General features: G+C 44.8%; 1 protein-coding gene across 6 annotated transcripts in view; it reads right to left on the bottom strand.

Moving 5' to 3' along the window:
• TMPRSS13 (transmembrane serine protease 13) overlaps positions 1–19,769 on the bottom strand; it is a 39,308-nt gene that overhangs the window by 7,593 nt on the left and 11,946 nt on the right. The window contains exons 2-10 of one of the 6 annotated variants that reach the window (XM_036028503.1): positions 13,271–13,475; positions 12,814–12,918; positions 10,359–10,397; positions 10,140–10,262; positions 9,197–9,326; positions 4,367–4,489; positions 3,373–3,416; positions 1,919–2,081; positions 845–1,017 (exon numbers count right to left, since the gene is read on the bottom strand). In XM_036028503.1, the coding sequence (XP_035884396.1) occupies positions 845–1,017; positions 1,919–2,081; positions 3,373–3,416; positions 4,367–4,489; positions 9,197–9,326; positions 10,140–10,262; positions 10,359–10,397; positions 12,814–12,918; positions 13,271–13,475 (1,105 nt within the window). The remainder of the gene's footprint in view (positions 1–844; positions 1,018–1,918; positions 2,082–3,372; positions 3,417–4,366; positions 4,490–9,196; positions 9,327–10,139; positions 10,263–10,358; positions 10,398–12,813; positions 12,919–13,270; positions 13,476–19,769) is intronic. The other 5 variants (XM_036028504.1, XM_036028505.1, XM_028514843.2 and 2 more) reach the window with 5 other exon arrangements.

Genomic DNA, 19,769 nt, shown 5'->3' with positions numbered 1-19,769 from the left:
TCCAAGACTGATTACTTGATCCCATCAGAGCCACCAGGGTTCCCCCAGCTCCCCTCAACATTTCATCTTTGGCCTCCACTGGCTGTCCTTGTGTGTGTCACCTACTATGTTGTACTTGCAATCAGAAATCCAGAACTCACTAAAAATTAGATCCTTGATATTTGATAAGTGAACAAATGAGTGAATGAATTAATGAATAAAGCCTTCTTTGGTCTCCTCCTGAGAACTTTGGTAGCGTTTCCTCTGTGCAGCCTCATTTGGTCCTTATCTCCAACCTCATGGCAATTGGTTGTTTGAATATGGCTCATCTTGTGTTCTCAACTACAGTGATAGCAACTTGCCAGCCAAGAGCTGAGTGGGAGGAGCCCCGTTTGGGAATTGTACCAACCTGGAGTTACCACTTACTACTCTGTGGCCTCCAGTAATACTCTCTAAAGCTCCATCTCCTCTTATATAAGCTGAAGCTAATAATAGTACTTGTTCCACAGGATTGGTTGTGAAGAGTAAATGAAATCACAGATGTAATATGCCTACCACAGTGTCTGGCTCCTGTTAAGTGCTCAATGAACACTGGTGAAAAAATGTGATCTATTTATATTGTTTGTATTATTTCCAAGCCCTGGCTCTGTCACCAACTTGAAATGTAAGTTGTGTCACTTAATAAGTTTGGGGCAAACTTTTAAAATATTTCCAATCTTTGGGCTTCAGTTTCCCTGATTGTAAAATAGAGATATTCTATGAAGTGATTTCTGAGTCTGATTCCCACCATACTGAAGCTCTGGGACCCCAAGATGGGCTGACAAGATGCTCCAGAATAGGGTGTGACAGGAATTGGTTCACTCACCAGACATGGTCAGGGGCTTGGAGAGGTGCACAAGGGCAATGTCGTAGTCATCCTGCTCATCAGTGTAGTTGCCATTGATGATGATCTGGGAGATGGAGGCTGCCTCAGGCAGCTGGTGCAGGTTGTTGGTGCCCACGTACACTTTCCAGCCCTCCAGGATCTTTTCCCGGGTCCTGCAAGAGCCACAGGAGGGCATGATACTGTTACCTGCCTGAAAGAGCCCACTGGCAGCATATGCTACACACAGGGAGCTGCTCTCTGAGCACCAGTTCGGAGGCAGGGGGATGAATGAAATGACCTTCTGAGGGAGCCCTCCATCTTAACTCAGGGGTCCAGAACAATCCCCTGCCTCCAAAAAGCCATTCTAAACTGGCTGTTCTGCACCTTACAATAGAAAGGGGGAGGAGATGAGTAGGATTTCTCTGAGCAGTCACCCCATGGCCTCCTCTGTACACCACCAAAATTCAAATAAGGTGGGCAGTACACATCTCAGTATTATTATCCTCAGCAGAAACAGAGCCTTAGACAAAACAGTCACCCACTGAAGACTCCTTCCTGGGCAAGCCCCTGAGACCTGTTTTCTAGAGCCCTTTCCTGCCCACCAGCTCAAAGGGACAAGCCTGGCTAGTGACTCAGAAACTACCTGCACTGCAACCCCTCCCCCAAATCCCCATCCCTCAGTTTTTGGGACAGTGGTCCTGATTTTCATGGGTTCCACTCCTATAAATTCCAGGTATAGGAACCAGCAGCAAAAAACCCAATGACTCTTTATTTCAGCCCATTCTTCAGGGGCAGGCTCCCAGTCCTTCCTCCTGCCTGCTTCCCTCTCCTTAGGGACCATCAAACAAAAGCTTTTTCTCATTCTGGGCCTATTTCAGATCAAGTACCACCAACTTACACTCCCAGAACCAAGTACCTACTACAAATCATGGCCAAGGCCACCTGGCCCACTGCAGAGGGGTAGCCTCACACCAAGCTCTCCTTCATGGAGAAAGAAGCCAGTCTGCCATCAGCCCCTCCTGGTGATCTGGAACCCCCCTCAGCATCACATCACCTGCCCCCCGAGGTACTTACACAAAGAAGCAGTGGGCAGCAGTGAGCACCCACTGGGTGTCAATCAGTGTGCCCCCACAAATGTGGGTGGTGCCATAGTGCAGACTGACTTGCCAAGGCCATTTGCTCTCTGGGGCCAGTGCCCCTCCCACAATCCGCCCAGTCATGGCCCTGAGTCCACAGTCTAGGGTGGGAAGCAGAAAAGATGAACCATGAGCTCTGCTTTTCTCAGAGCCCTGCCATGTTTCCTGGGCCCAGGGCAGGCTCGGGCATCGAGGGCACACACCCACCTATGGACACCACTTTACTTGCTTAATCTGATATGGCACAACTGTTTCCTCCAAAGCAGAGGTCCCACATAGTGGCTAGCTTTCTGGTGTCATCCAGTGGGAAGTTTGATCTTAGGCAGGTTCTTCTTTCCTCTTACTTATTCATTCTTTCAAAAATTCAACAAATTCTTACTAAGTGCCTGGTACTGTGCCAGGCATTAGGGTTACGATGGTAAATCTTGGGACTGTTGTCAGGAGCTCAGGAAAGCAGATCAACTCTACCATGACCCTGAATTCATAGGCACTGTGATGGGGATCTCTATTATTTCCAATCAAACAAAACAAAAAATCAAAGGAGAAATAAACTTTCAATGATGCACAGGTGGGTTTATACCCACATGGTTCCCCAATGGGTTATTTAGTACTGTTGGAGACCATTCATCCCAGGGAACATTTGCAAACATTTTCTGGAGTGTCATCCCCCTAAAATCATAGGCAAGGAGGGCAGCCCTTGGAGTTTTTTCAGATATGTGTTCTTTTCTCTTTGAAGGGGGAAAAGAGTGAGGAACTAGAGGTGGCCTAGTGCGTGGGCACTCCATCCATAGCACCATGTTCTTGGTCTGCTCAGAGGAGCACCCTCACCTGGCCATTACTGAGAACACAGCACACTTGTGGACCAATTAACAATTTAGAATTAGAGGTCAGACCTTCGGTCAGATGCCAGCTCCTCACCTACCAGAAGTCTGACCTTAAGCAAAGTAAACATTTGTCTCTTTTCAATTAGTGGACAATAACAGTACCTGCCTCGTGAGAATTAAACACAATAGGCACAGTGTCATGCACAGAGAATATGCCTGGTAAATGTTGACTCTAGATCTAGTTCTTTGTTTATTGATATAGGAGCTTTAAGTGGGCCCAGACCTGCTCTCTCAGTCCTCTGCCCCCTGCTCAGAATCCAGAAGATTTGAAAAGCTTCTTTGCCATGAGTAAAGTAGCTGGGCTGATGAGTCAGGAGAAAGGAAAATGCTATGCTCAAACTGCCCCAGTGCCTTCCAGGAATCCTGGCCCTGAAGCAGGCCTGCTGGCTAAATCCCTCTTCCTGGTGGACTCCCAGGGCCAGACATCTCTCTCAGAGAGGTCCCACACCTCTGCCCCTGACTCCCACCCCCCACAGGCCACAATTCAGGAGCAAAAGCATCTTCTTACGGGAACACTGAAGAGAGACATAATGCTGGGAAGGGCACTCAGACCTGCAGGAGAAAAGGCAGAAGGTGAGAGAGGGTATATAGCCACTTCCTCTAAGAAGCCTTTCCTCACTGAATCCTGCTCAGTTCCTACCCCATTTCTTTTGCACAAGGAAATGGAGATTCTGACCTTCTCCCTCCTAGTGGGTACTGACCCTTCCAGTGCTTTTTCTATATGAATAGAAACAGCTTGGTGCAAACCGTCTCCACTCCTCTCTGAACCCCTCACTTTCTAGCAGCAGATTACACACATTGTCTAGATTTACATCCTTTAAACTCATGACTGTTGTCCCAGCATCTTTCCACAACTAAACAGGCAGCCTAACACTCCATCAGAGTTCCTTGGTGCTCTCCAGCAATGTTGCATGCAAATCACCTGCCACAAAGCAGGCGTCCAAGATGCAGCTGTTTCACTTCCTTTACCTCCCATCCCTTCTTTTCTTGGAGCCTCGTTTCCTCTCTTATATCCCAAGGTAAATGCTGCTAGCTTGTGGAGCCGCTCCCCACTAACTTCCCCCTCAGTGGTGTTGAGACAAGCTCAGGGCTCTGGCGCAAAGATGACACATGGTGAGGAGGCTCAGAAGGAGGCTGGTGTCTCCCAGATGGGCCACCTGCCTCTGACCAGAGGCACCTGGCCCTTTCCTGCTACTGCTCCTCCTCCCCACCCAGAGCTCACTCCTTACAGCAGTGCTCACTCTAAACACCTAGCTGACCTAATGTCTTCAAATCGTATTAATTGTCCTTGGCACCAGGTAAGCTCTTGGGAACACCTGTAACCCCAAGGTGTTTTCTGCAGCAAGCCTCAATAAGAAATCAGGAGGCAGGTGGTGAGTGAGTTCTGTTTCTGAGATGCTCCTGATATTTATGATGGACTCCTGGAGGCTGGGTCCCAGAAAGGCCAAGGGAGAGGGGCTCCCTGACTTCAAAATCTCCTGACCCCTTATTCCCCTACTCACAGACAGGCAGCCTGGCCTGCCCTGCCACACCTGTAGAGGCTTTCCTGGATGGTGGAGTTGTACTCAGAGATTGAGAAACTGCTGCCAATAGCCCTGTAGGCCACCTCAGTAGTCCGGTAAGCACTGCAAGGGAAGACAGGAGCAGCAGTGGGTGTGGGGGAAAATGAGCTCCCCAAGAGACAGAGCCCATCCCCAGACTCCAGCTGGCATCAAAGTCCCACCAGCCCTGCTTACAGGGTCCAGAGACTGTCAAGGCCCCATAAGGTCTGGCCCCACCCACATAACCCCCACTGTGCCACACCCCTGCCCTGCCCTCTACTAGCTCTCTGTGTTAGCCCAGTTAGGGCAGCATTAGCATCTCCTGGGAATTTGTCAAAAATGCAAATTCTTGGGCCATACCTCAGACCAATTGTATCAGGAAGTCTGATTCTGTGTTTTAACAGCCTCCCCAGGTGATGCAGATACACACTCAAGTTTGAGAAACACTGATCTAGCCTTTTTCTATCCAAACTGTGATTCGTGGACCAGCAGCACCACCCTGGACCTGTTGAACCAGAGTCTGTATCTTAAAGATCCTCATTAACATGAGGTTTGCACTTTAAAATTTGAGAACCTTTTGCCCACTTGCTGGATCTCAGACCACAATGATAAGAACCACCTTAGGGTGTTTGCTAAGCAGGTTCTAAGTCATAATCCCAGAGATTCTGAATTTGGATAAATTTTAACAAACCCCAGCTCGTTGTGATGTGAATGATCCATGGACTGCTATGCACATGGCACTTGTGTGCATTTCTAGAACATGGTACATTCTTGCATGAGATCACACCCTTGTACACTGTCCTTCTGCCTAGGAGCTCCTCAATTCTCTGCTGTCCTCCAAGTGCAGTCAGCACACTCTCCATTGTGTGCATAGAGCTTCACCCATATTCTGTCATTACACATGACAGTGTGCTGCAATCATTGGTTTAAGCCTCTCTTGCCCATACCATACTGGAGGTTCCCAAAGAACAGGATCTAGTCTTGTTCCTTTGTGTCTGGTGCCACATATTAAAAGCTCAATGAATGTTCTTTGAATAAATGACACTATCTACTGAAGCCCAAGGGAGGTTCAGACTTGCATAATGTCACATAATTAATTATTTTAAATGTCCATGCTCTTCAGACTAAACCATCCAGATTCCCCTCTCACAGGTGGGAACTCTGAGACTGAGGTGGGGACAGAGAACTAGTTCTAAGTCCTAGACCCCCAAACTAGTTTGCTAGGAGCTTCTTCTACAGCACAGGTGGCAAACACAAGGCCCAGGGGCTGAATCCAGCCCTCCACCTTGTTTTATACATCCCGGCACCTTGTTTCTACCTGGTGGCAGCGCTGAGCTCTTGCTTAACTGTTAAGGAGTAGTTACATTTATACAGTCCTGAAATTACACTTGGCCCTTTGAAAGCCACCACAAGGCTGATGTAGCCTCCATTGAAAATGAGTTAGACACCCCTGTTCTACAGAGAGCCCACAGTAAGATCCTAAACCTAAACCTTCTCCCTACAACCTCACACACATTGATGAACTTCAAAACTATTTGGCTTGAAAACACAGATCAGGACGGAGAATGGAGATGACTGTGTGGCCTGCAAATTGGGACTCCTTTGAGCCAGAAAGTCATTGTTTTTTTTTTCTTTTTTTTAAATATATTTTATTGATTATGCTATTACAGTTGTCCCATTTCCCCCCTTCTCTCCCCTCCCACCTGTATCCCCCTCCCACCCACATTTCCCCCCTTTAGTTCATGTCCATGTGTCATACTTATGAGTTCTTTAGCTTCTACATTTCCCATACTATTCTTGCCCTTCCTCTATCTATTTTCAACCTACATTCTATGTTACTTATTCTCTATACCTTTTCCCCTCTCTCCTCCTCCCACCCTCCTGCTGCTAACCCTCCATGTGCCCTCCATTTCTGTGGTTCTGTTCCTGTTCTAATTGTTTACTTAGTTTCTTTTGGTTTTGCTTTAGGTGTGGTTGTTAATATTTGTGAGTTTGCTGCCCTTTTACTATACATGTCTTTTCTTTATCTTCTTTTTTTAGATAAGTCCCTTTAGCATTTCATAAAGTAAGGGCTTGGTGATGATGAACTCCTTTAACTTGACCTTATCTGAGAAGCACTTTATCTGCCCTTCCATTCTAAATGAGAGCTTTGCTGGATAGAGCAATCTGGGATGTAGGTCCTTGTCTTTCATGACTTGGAATATTTCTTTCCAGCCCCTTCTTGCCTGTAAGGTCTCCTTTGAGAAATCAGCTGACAGTCTGATGGGAACTCCTTTGTAGGTTACTGTCCCTTTATCTCTTGCTGCTTCTAGGATTCTCTCCTTCGTTTTTACCTTGGCTAATGTAATTATGATGTGCCTTGGTGTGTTTCTTCTTGGGTCCAACTTCTTTGGGGCTCTCTGAGCTTCTTGGATTTCTTGGAAGACTGTTCCCTTTGCCAGATTGGGGAAGTTCTCCTTTATTATTTGTTCAAATATGTGCTCAATTTGTTGCTCTCCCCCTTCCGATTCTGGTACCCCTATAATTTGGATATTGGAACATTTAAAGGTGTCTTGGATGCTCTTAATCTTTTCCTCGATTTTTTGAATTCTTATTTCATTATGCTTTCCTGCTTGGTTGATTCTATCTTCCTTCTGGTCCACTGTATTGTTTTGAGACTCAGATTCCTTCCTTTCACTATTGGCTCCCCTCCGCGTATCTTCCTGCATTTCTTTTATGGTAACCTGCATCCTTTCATGTAACTTGTGCCCAAAATCAACCAATTCCGTGAGCTTTCTGATCACCAGTGTTTTGAACTGTGCATCTGATAGATTGGCTATTTCTTGGTCGCTCAAAAGGATGAGTCCTGGGGGACTGATCTGCTCTGTTGAGCGCATATTCAAAAATATGTTGAAAAAAAACATATTTTTTCCCTGTCTCTCCTTTTTTTTTTTTTTCCGGTCTGGTTGCTCCTGTTACGGTGGGGGGCGGAGCCTTAGGTGTTCACCGGGGCTGGGCACTCCAGTCGCTAGATTGTGACGTTATATGTGGGGGCGGGGCGGGAGCGGGAGCGGGACGGGAGAAAACAATGGCAATAGGTCCGTTCTCCTGGACTCAGACCCTTCTCTGGGCTCCTGGGCTGCGAGTTCTGCCCTGGTCCACAATTGCTACCCCTCTGGGTCTGCCAGCCGCAGCTTGCGTACCCAGGGATCACCGCTGCGTTCTTGCGCCCCGGATGGCTGTCGCGCTGATTTCGTGCCAAACTTTCCTCGACCTCCGCCCGCCGCCGACCCGTGCCAGCCCGGCACCCGCCCAGCTCGTCTTCTCCTACCAGTCCGGATGAACGCGTCTACTTCAACTTCTTGGCTGCCTGACTTCCATTCAGATAAATCCTCTGCCAGATCTGGGCGTTATTCTGACTGTAGATTATTGTGGTAAATTATTGTTGTTCTAATCTTGGTTGTGCGAGGAGATACGGTGCGTCCACCTATTCCTCCATCTTGCCAGAAGTCTGATCGAAAGTCATTGTTTACCTGTCCATCCTCTACCTACCAGTATCAGCTTCTTTGTTTAAAAATCTTTAAAGCCAAAGATTCTTAGGAGTTTATCTGGCCACACCTGCCTACTTTGTTTTCATTTGATGAGCTTTAGCTCAAGCCACAACTGCTGCAGTTCAAAGTCCACTGAAGGGTTTGCATAACCTGAGCTCCTAGTTCCCAAAAGTGAGAAAACAAGAACTGCCCAAATGCCTATCCACTTCAAAGGGCTACCATGACCATTAAATGTAATAAAGGGCACAAGTGTGCTTTGATGCAGAGAACCATTTGGGAGTGTGATCCTATTGCAGATCTACAAAATTACTTTGGCCTCACAGAAATACCTTGCCTCAGACTTTTAGATCCCATCCCAGGACCATCGTCACTTTAGATAACTCAAAGGTGTCCTGAGCCAGTGACCTCAACTCTTGTCCCCAAGAATCTTTTTTTCTTTTTAATTGTTGTTCAAGTAGTTTTCTGTCTTTTACTCCCATCCCAGCCCACCCCCCCAAGTACTCCCCACCTCCCTCCCATTTCCACCCCCCCAACTAGTTTTTGTCCATGTTTCCTTTATACTTGTTCCTGTAAACCCTTCCCCTTTTCCCCTGAAATTCCCTCCCCTCTCCCCTCTGGTCACTGTCAGCCTGTTCTCTGTTTCAGTGTCTTTGGTTATATTTTGCTTGTTTCTTTGTTTTGTTGTTTAGGTTCCTGTTAAAGGTGAGATCATATGGTATTTGTCTTTCATGACCTGGCTTATTTCACTTAGCATAATGCTTTCCTGTCCCATCCATGCTGTCACAAAGGGTAGGAGCTCCTTCTTTCTTTCTGCTGCATAGAAGTCCATTGTGTAATTGTACCATAGTTTTTTGATCCATTAATTTACTAATGGGCACCTAGGTTGCTTCCAACACTTGGCTATTGTAAGTTATGCAAATTAAAACCACAATGAGATACCACTTCACACCAGTCAGAATGGCCATCATAAACATAGCAACAAACAACAAGTGTTGGAGAGGTTGTGGAGAAAAGGGGACCTTAGTGCACTGTTGGTGGGATTGCAGGCTGGTACAACCACTATGGAAAACAGTATGGAATTTTCTTAGAAAATTAAAAATGGATCTGCCTTTTGACCCAGCAATTCCACTGCTAGGATTATATTCTAAGAAACCCGAAACACCCATGAATCTTTTTAATATGAGTTTTCTGCAATGAGCCTGAGACACTTTGCAAAGAATCAGAGACACCCCTGAAGCCAGAACACTGGGGGAAGTCTTACCTCTCAAAACCCAGCTGTTGGCAGGTCTTCACAGAGTAAGAATTGTTCCAGTTGTCACTGCATATAGGAATCCACTGATGGGATGACCCAGAGTAGACTTTAAGCAGAGACTTGTCCCAGTCAAACCTCACTGCAGGGCAAGAAAAGGGTAAAGTGGGTCCTCAGCACCCAGGAAGCTCAAGTTTGGGGGGAATGAATTGAGTAAGGCTCTGAGAGGCTCCTGTCCTGAGGCTCTTTGCTGAGGCCTGGGAAAAATACCCAGGATCTTGGCCCCCGAGGTGATCATCAGTCAGTGCTTAGAAGCCCAAGACATGCAGTAAGGGCAGAGCCAAGGCAAGGGGCTGGAGTAGGCCAGAGAGCTCTCCATCCAACAGGGCCCAGGGGACCATTCTTAGGAGAAGAGGCAGACACTGCCAGCTGTCCCTCTGAGAAGGTAGTGACATGCTGAAATGAGAGACTGACTAAAGGAATAAGGTCTATGATCTGACTGAGTGCTCATTAGACAGGTTCAGTCACAGATGGTTGCAGCAATGAGCCAGGACAAATATAAATGCACAGGTAGAATGGATGGGACATGCACCCACAGACACATCAGGGCTATGTATAAACAACATGTGTGAAAGCCACTGAGAACTAGAACTCAATGACATCTCTGTGCTCATCTAGGCCAGCCACTTACAAACTGACCTTCATGAAATTGTAGGGGTGGAAGTCAGAGGTCACATGCTAGGCAGAGAGGAGGAGCACATAGACTGAAGCTCAGAGAAAGTAAGTGATTTGCCCAAGTCACACAATAATTCAAGGTCAGACTTTAAACACAAGGTTTCTGTGGCTAGAACCCAGATCCATTAATTCTCTGCCCATTGCCTCCCATTTGAGTTTGCAGTCATCGGGGTACACACATGCGTGTGTCCACACACACACCCATGCCCAGCCTGCTTACCACAGCCCAGCTCATCACTCTTTAGCTTGCAGTCCACCACTCCATCACAGCGCATAGCATGCATGGGGCAGCTCTCCACTGGCTCCTTGTACTTGATTCCTGTGTGGCCTCGCCAGAAGTAGACTGGAAAAGATGAAGCAGACAGCCAGCTGCATCACTGTCGGCCCCAGAGACAAGACACTGAGCAGCCCAAGGCCCTGGGGTTTCTGAGACACCGACCTGCAATCCCTCTTGGACTCTGGGGCTCTCGTTCCCCATCTGTATGGAGAAAAAGCCTACTCAGGAATGCTCTGGAAAGCTCCTGCAAGCAGGGCAATACCAGGCAAACTTGAGCAGCCACCCAGAGAAAGAGAAGGAGAGAGTGTGAGAGGGAGGGAGATATGGAAGTGGATACTACTTTGGGAGCTCCCCTGCCTTATATGCTGGCCAGAGCAGTGGCTAAAGAAACCATCTCCTCCAGTATGCTAGAGACCCCCTTCTCAGAATCCTTCTGGTCTCCATTTGTCTCTGTGCTATGCAGGGTGACTGCAGAGAAATTTCTAAATCTAGTCATACACCGGCAACCACTACCTGTCCTGTTTTCTCCAAGGTAACCACATTTGAGTTTTCTTCCTTTTCCTCTTCCCTAAACTAGGGATGTCTTCTATACTCAGTCTTTTCCCCATTACTTGTCTTTCTGCTTTTAAATATCTTCCCACTCAAAAAGCAACTCTAGATGGCTAATGCCCAAATGTGTAAGCTTTACAAACCATCTGTGAAAATCAGCCTCATGACTCCCTGTGTGTCTAACACCTATTTCTTTTCAGACTAGGAACTGTCATCCCTCCTGCCTGGAGACATTTCCCCTTGGATGCCAAAGAAACCTGAGTTCTGACTCCTCACTCTGCCTGTCCTCTAAACTGACTCCTGGCCCTAACCCTCCACTTATCCCCCTGGCCCCACCATTCTCTCTGTCACCCAAGGTGAAGGTCACTCTTGTGTGACTGTTCCTTCCAGGTTCAGACATCAATCACTCCTAATCTCTTGGATGTGCCTCTATCCTCTGTGCCACCAACAACCTGAGCACTGAGGCTGCCACAATTACATTGATGTGTAGTGGGGAGAGCTCTGGATGGGGAGTCAGAGTTGGGGCTCTAGTCCTGACCCCTGATGTAGCTAGTCCTGATGTGACAAGCTCAGTGATCTGATATAGTTGCTCCCCTGGTGTTGGTAGGTCTAAAGGTCAGAGGACTTTAGGAAATGTTGTTAACTATGCTAAGAGCTATAACTAGTCAGGAAGCCTACCCTCAGATGCCATCTCACCCCCCACCACAGGTTTTCTCCTACTGCTCTCAGCAGACTGCAGGCTTTTCCCTGGACAGTTGCCTGGGTGGGAAAGAGAGGGAGAGCAGGGCAGTGAGTCTCAAAGGAGGTTTACATGGATACCATATGGCAGGCATCATGACAGTGACATCTCCACTTTGTCAGACAAGTGGGGAAGGGAGGCTCAAGGAAACTGATGAACTTGCTAAGATACCACAGCTGGTAAACAGCAGAGCCATGCACTTTGGCAGCTCTATGCAGTACTAAAGCTATGTTCTCAACCAGTACACGACCTCCTCCAGCATAGCCCTATTTCTCAAACAGTCCTGCTGCCAGGTGTTTCTACAGCGTCACCCACCCCACGCTCACCATACTGTGCTGGCTCTTTAATGGAATCCTTACCCCTCAGCCCAGCATTTGCAGCTCTCTACAACCTGGCCATGCTGCACACAAGCAAATGGTGGCCCCCAGGTCCCCAAATGGTTAGCAGGTCACTCCTCTTTCTCCATGTTGCCCTGCCCACCTGCCCCGCCCACCTGCCCCAGGTTTCCTGCAGCTGTTCATCCCATTCAGATGCCTGGTGCCAGATGTTCTCCCATCTTCCAGGACTTCTGGCCTCATGACTTTTATGAGCCTCTGTCTCCCCAGGCCACACAGCTGTCACCTCTTCCTGATGATCCCACTCAAATGCATTTGGCCTTCTTTCATTTCAGCTATGCCCCCCAGGAGGCCATATTCTCCCTGAGGACAGGTAGTATGTGTGTTCCCCTTTTGCTCCCTCCCACTGAACCGAGTTTACAGTGGGCTCCCTGACAGAAAGCCCAGGGACATGTCCTAAGGATCTTTTCCAAAGAGAGGGGGGAAAATTGTGGATGCCTGAATCTCTGATCTCATTGACAGAAAATGATTGAGAAACTTTTTTTGATAGGGTTTTTATGTTTGTTTGTTTTTTTAATAATTAGCATTTTTAGAGTGGGATTTTGTACCAGGCATTTTACCATTATTTCATTTATTCCTCATAATTCTTGGAAGTCTCAATGAAACTTATTGGGCACATAATAAGTTTGAATGAATGAGTGAATGAATGAATGAATTTAATCTCATTTGAAAATGCAGAAGCTAAGTTCTGAGTGGTAAACTAATCTGCTCAGGTAAGCTGCACAATAAGAGGCACAGATGGGACTCAAGTCCAGGTTTCACTCACCTTCCACACTCTTAACCTCACAGGGACCTAGGGGCACCATGGTTCAAGTAGAAGACTACTACTATTTGCAGTAGTCACCTTCTGTTTTCCTGCTGTGTGCCCCATCCCCAGACCCCACTGCACACTGGCAATGACCAGAACCACCCCTGCCCCCTCCGTGAAACTCACAGAGGATGATAAGAGACGCCACCAGGGCAATGAGGAGGAGGACACATCCGATGAGTGGCAGCCGCTTCTGGCCCTCCTGCCAGGTGAACTTGGGCAAGCTGACACCTAGGAGCAGGGCAGTAGTGGGGAAGGGTGAGACCATGGGAATGGGGTCCTTCCATGTGCAGCCTAACAGGGAGCCTGTGCCCTTGAGATCTGTACTCTAACCCAGACTGTGCAGCCTCCAAAGTGACACCTGCTTTGTTGGTCTGGTTTCTTAGCCCCTCCCCCATTTGCCCCATTAGCTGTCCCTACCTCCTCAGAACCCCTACTGCCACCCCTTCCAGGCCATTCCCCTTCCTTCCCATACATCATTATCCAGGGAGTAGAGGAGGAACAGTGAGTGCCAGTGCCAAGACTTTCCCCACCTGTGGACTTCTCACTGCTCCTCTTGCATTCCCTGCAGCATCCCCCTTACCTGGGGTTTCCCCAGTGGCCCTGGTGGCTGGTCCTGATGTGGCAGGAGATGTCCGGATAGGTGTGGCCCTCACTGGTATTGCTCTAACAAGGTGCACCCTTGTTGGAGAGGATGCTGTGGAGGCTGACCTGGCAGATGATGACCTGGAAGGCGATGCCCAGGTTGGGGCTGCCCGGGCTGGAGATGTCCTTGCCAGGGAAGCAGTCTGAAAATAGAGTGAAGACATCTCTTAGACTGCACTCCTGCCAGCCCACCCAGCTGTCGGCTCTGCTGAGCTAAGAGAGAAATGCTCCAAGGCACATGCTAGTCAGTGAGCAGAGCCACCACACAGGGAAGTATGAGAGAAGACAAGAGTGTTCAAGGATGGAATGAAGTTCAAAAATCCTGCTTCCCCTAGCTACCTACAGTCTGTTCCTATCACAGGGACCTGCAGAGGTGGGCAGAGAGCAGTGGGGCATTTGCCTGGGGCTTGGGGGCACCTGCTTCAGCCACACATATCTAGGGACCCTCAAAGAAGAGGATACTTGACTGGCTCCTGACTCTGAAGGTCACTTAAAGAGATGTGGTAGCCTATGGGTGAAATATCCAGCCTTTCTGCCCTCTTCCCTTCATGCCCCTTTCTTTTATGTATGTGTGTTAGCTCTCAAGATATTGGTCTTGCTATGAGCTGTCATCAAAAATGTAAAAAGTGCTGATTAAGAAAAGCCCTGACCTATGGGGTCAACATGTGACATCACCAGAGGCAGATACAGAAAGACAAAATAGTGGTAAATACTAGAGGCTTCCAGGATGAAATTCACCATGGTCTTCTGCATGATTTACAATATTTTCTTTCCTGCATTGCTTTTTAACATTTATTTCTTGTCCATCAAGTTTGTGCATAATTAGTCACTAGATTTTTATTAAGTCATGAGAAATAAACCATAGTTTATAATAGTCTTAATCTCTTTATATACTTATTAATACTGGTTCATATGCTGTTGATAGAGGGATTACTGGGCAGGGATTATTTTTGTGGATGTGGGTTTCTTTCCTGGCCTGTGTGTTTTTGTTCTGGCATCATCACAAAATAGCATACAAGATGTAGTGGTGGGCATAGTGACCCTCAGTCAACCAGCTGGAGGGATGGCCCCATCAAAGAATTACCCAACAACAATCAAAACCCAATTATATCCAAAGACACAACATAAAAGACATAAAGAACATCCCAAGAGCATCAAGTTCAAGGGGTCAAGGAAAGTGCACTACTGAATCTCACAAGTCACCTATCATAGAAGTTCACACCACAAATTCAGAGAGTAAAAACAGATCCATTTATGAAGCAGAACCAAAAAAAAAAAAAAGAGTCTCACAAATAATGGAAAGACAAAGAAACAACCCCAAAATGAAAGGAAAGGAGGAATCCTCAGAAAGAGTGCTAAATGAAATAGAGGCAAGTCAACTATCAGATATTGAGTTCAAAGCATTGGTTATAAGGAAGCTCAATGAGCTCATTGGGAATTACCAAAAACCACAGGGAAACTATGAGGAACTTACTACAAACTATATCAGCATGAAAAAGGACATAGAAACTATTGAGAAGAGTCAAGAGGAAATGAAGAATACAATTTCTGAATTGAAGAACACAATAGAAGGCATCAAAAACAGGCTAGATGAAGCAGAGGATCAAATCACCAAGCTGGAGGACAAGGTAGAAAAAAACTCCCAAAAAGTGCAAGATAAAGGGAAAAGACTCAAAATGAACCAAGAGGGGTCAAGGGAAATGTAGGAAAACAAGAAACGTAATAATATCCATGTAATGGGGATACCAGAAGAAGAAGAGGAGCAAGGGATAGAAAACCTGTTTGAAAATGACATAATGGAAAACTTCCCTAACTTGATGAGAGAAAAAGTCACACAAATCCAGGAAGCAGAGAGGGTCTCAATCAAGAGGAATCCAAAGAGGCCCACTTCAAGACACAACATAATTAAAATGGCAAAATTCCAAGACAAAGAAGAGATTCTTAAAGGCAGCAAAGAAGAACAAGAAGTAACATACAAGGGAGCCCAGATAAGGCTAGCAGCTGACTTCTCAATGGCAACCCTTCAAGCCAGAAAGGAATGACAAGAAATATTCCAAGTAATGAAAAACAGGCCTGCAACCAAGACTGCTCTATCCAGCAAGGCTCTCAATTAAAATGGATGGCCTAATAAGGAGTTTCCCAGAAATAAGAAGACTCAAAGAATACACCTCCACCAAACCAGCTCTGCAAGAGATGCTAAAGGGACTGCTTCAAGAAAAGGAAGAAAAAGAGTGAGAGAGAGAGAGAGAGGAACACACATCCAAAGGGGTAAAATGGCAATGAATAAGTACCTATCAATAATAACCTTCAATGGAAATGGATTAAATGCTCCAATCAAAAGACATACAGTAGCTGAATGGATAAGAAAACATGACCCACACATATGCTGCCTACAAGAGAACCACCTGAGAAAAAAAGGCCTACACAGACTGAAAGTGAAGGGTTGGAAAAAATATTCCAAGCAAATATTTGATAGGAATAAAAAGCTGGGGTAGCAATACTTGTATCAGACAAAATAGACTTCAAAACAAAGGCCATAAAAACAGACCAGAAGCATACTTCATAATACTCAAGGGAAGAATCCATCAAGAAAACATAAACATAAGCCCTGGCTGGCGTAGCTCAGTGGACTGAGCGCAGGCTGCAAACCAAAGTGTCGCAGGTTTGATTCCCAGTCAGGGCATATGCCTGGGTTGCAGGCCATGGCCCCCAGCAACCACACGTTGATGTTCCTCTCTCCCTCTCTTTCCCCCTCCCTCCCCTCTTTAGAAATAAATAAATAAATAAAATCTTAAAAAAAAGAAAACATAAACATTATAAACATATATGTATCCAAAATAGGAACACCAAAACCTATAACTAAAATCAACCAAAAGAAAGATATAGGCCGCAACATACCAGGGGACTTTAACACCCCACTGTCAAAAATGGATAGATCTTCCAAACAAAATATAAACCAGGGTATTGTGGCATTGAACAATGTTCTAGATCAAATGGACTTAACTGATATATATAGAACCTTTCATCACAAACAAGCAAAATGCACATTCTTTTCCAATTCACATGGAACATTTTTAAAGATACACCACATGACAGGACACAAAACAACACTCAACAGATTCAAGAAAATTGAAATAATATCAAGCATTTTCTCTGATCACAAGGGACTGAAACTAGAAACAAACCTCAAGGGAAAAAACTCAAAAACTCTCAAAATCATGGAGATTGAATAGCATGCTATTAAACAATGAATGGGTTAAGAATGAGATCAAGGAAGAAATCAAAAAGTTTCTGAAAACAAGTGAAAATGAATTCACAACAAACCAAAACTTATGTGACACAGGGAAGGCAGTCCTGAAAGGGAAGTTCATAGCCATACAGGCCTACCTTAAAAAGATAGAAACATTTCAAACAAACAACCTAACCCTACATCTACAAGAACTGGAAGAGCAACGACAAAGACAGCCCAGAGATAGTAGAAGGAAAGAAATTACCAAAATCAGAGCAGAATAAATGATGTAGAGGCTAAAAGAACAATTCTAAGGATCAATAAATCCAGAAGCTGGTTCTTTGAAAATAAGAACAAAATCAACAAGCCTTTAAGCAGACTCATCAAGAAAAAGAGAGAGGACCCAAATAAACAAAATCAGGGTAATATCACTGATATTACTGCTGATGAACAGGGTAGTATCGCTGATGAACATAGATGCTGAAATCTTACACAGAATATTGGGAAACCGCATCCAGCAATACATTAAAAAGATCATACACCATTATCAAGTGGGATTCATCCCAAAGATGGAAGGATGGTACAATATTCTCAAATCAATAAATGTAATTCATCATATAAACAAAAGGAAAGACAAAAATCACATTATCATATCAATAGATGTGTAAGAGCATTTGATAGGGTACAACACCCATTTATGATAAAAACACTCAGCAAAATGGGAGTAGAGGGATCATATATCAACATAATACAAGCCATATATGAGAAACCTACAGCCAACATTATACCCAATGGACAAAAACTAAAACTTTCCCACTGAGAACAGGAACAAGACAAGAATGTCTGTTTTCACCACTTCTATTCAACATAGTATTGGAAATCCCAGTCACAGTGATCAGACAAGAAAAACAAATAAAAGGTATCCAAATTGGAAAGGAGGAAGTAAAACTGTTTGCAAATGCAATGAGAGTGTACACAGAGAATCCTACAGACTCCACCATAAAATTACTCAACCTAGTAAGTGAATTTGGCAAAACAGGGTGATACAAAATTCATATTCAGAATTTGAAGGCATTTTTGTACACCAACAATGAAATATCAGAAACAGAAATCAGGGGAAAAAAATCCCCTTTGATACAGCAACAAGAAAAATAAAGTACCTAGGAATAAACCTAACCAAGGAGGTAAAAGACCTATACTCAGAGAACCATACAACACTGAGGAAAGAAATTAAGGAAGATGCTAACAAATGGAAGCATGTACCATGCTCATGGATTGGAAGAATTAACATCATCAAAATGCCCATACTACCCAAAGCAATTTATAGATTCAATGCAATCCCTATTTAAAAACCAATGACATATTTCACACTATATAGAACAAACATTTCAAAAATTTGTATGGAACCATAAACGACTCCAAATAGCCACAGCAATTTTGGGAAAGAAGAACAAAGTAGGATGGATCACAATACCTGACATCAAACTATATTACAAGGCCAAAATATCAGAATAGTCTGGTACTGGCATAAGAACAGACATAAAGACCAATGGAATAGAATAGACAGCCCAGAAATTAACCTAAGTCTCTATGGTCAGTTAATATTTGACAATGGGAGCAGAGATATAACATGGAGTAAAAATTGCCTCTTCAACAAATGGTGTTAGGAGATTTTGACAGCTACATGCAAAAAAATGAAACTCTACCACCAACTTACAGCATACACAAAAATAAACTCAAGATGGATAAAAGACTTAAATATATATCACAACACAATAAAAGTCCTAGAGGAGAACATAAGCAGAAAAATCTCCGATATTCCACACAGCAATATTTTCACTGATATGTCCCCTAGAGAAAGGGTCATAAAAAAAAGAATAAACAAATGAGAATTCATCAAATTAAAAAGCTTTTGCCCAGCTAAAGAAAACAGCACTAAAGTGAAACAGGAACCAACCATATGGGCAAGTACGTTTACAAATGATACCTTGAACAAGGGTTTAATCTTCAAAATATATAAAGAACTCACATGACTCCACCTCAGGAAGACAAACAACCCAATTTAAAAAATGGGCATAGAACCTGAACAGACACTTTTCTAAGGAGACATACAGAAGTCCCAGAGACATCTGAAAGGATGCTTAGCATGACTAGCCATCAGAGAGATGAAATTAAAACCACAATGAGATACCACTTCACACTGGTGAGAATGGCCATCATAAACAAATCAATGAACAAGTGCTGGTGAGAAAAAGGAACACTAGTGCACTGTTGGTGGGAATGCAGACTGGTGCAGCCACTGTGGAAAACAGTATGAAATTTCCTCAGAAAGTTAAATATGGAACTGCCTTTTGACCCAGCATTCCACTGGTGGGGTTATACCCTAAGAATCCTGAAACACCAATTCTAAAAAACATATACACCCCGAAGTTCATAGCAGCACAATTTACAATAGCCAAGTGTTGGAGTAATCTAAGTGCCCATCAATAAATGAGTGGATCAAAATACTATGGTACATTTACACAATGGAATTCTATGCAGCAGAAAGAAAGGAGGAGCTTCTACCCTTCATGACAGCATGGATGGTACTAGAGAGCATTTGCTAAGTGAAAGAAGCCAGGCAGTGAAAGATAAATAGCACATATCTCACCTGTAAGTGCAACCTAATCAAAACAAACAATGAAACAAAATATAACCAGAGACATTGAAATAAAGAACAGACTGATGTAAACAGAGGGGAGGAGGAAGGAGATAATGGGAGCAAAAATGGGAAGTGTCATCAGTGAACATGTATAAAGGACACATGGACAAAATCAAAGTGGGGGTAGGATTGAGAGTGGGCCAGCAGGGAGTGGTGGGAGGAAAATGGAGACAACTGTACTTGAACAACAATAAAAAAATTTAAGAAAAAGAAAAGCCCTGACTTGCCTTGTACCCCACATTCTCAGTAGCCCATGAATTTACATGAGCAGCCACATGTATACTCACACTCACACATGCACACATCTACACATGCATGCCCCAGTGAATCAGGGACACTGGCAAGGCAAGATGTAGGAGGGAGGAAGGTGTGGACTGGGGTACAACTCCATCACTCTTGGACAAGATCCTTAATTTATATTAGTATTTAGTATATTAGTTTATACTTGGTACTTTAAAATATAGTCATAATTATATTTAGTACTTTAATGTATAGTCATAGAGAACT

Source organism: Phyllostomus discolor, chromosome 6 (assembly GCF_004126475.2).
Source record: "Phyllostomus discolor isolate MPI-MPIP mPhyDis1 chromosome 6, mPhyDis1.pri.v3, whole genome shotgun sequence".
Taxonomy (NCBI): domain Eukaryota; kingdom Metazoa; phylum Chordata; class Mammalia; order Chiroptera; family Phyllostomidae; genus Phyllostomus; species Phyllostomus discolor.
This window is presented reverse-complemented; position numbering and strand designations above follow the sequence as displayed.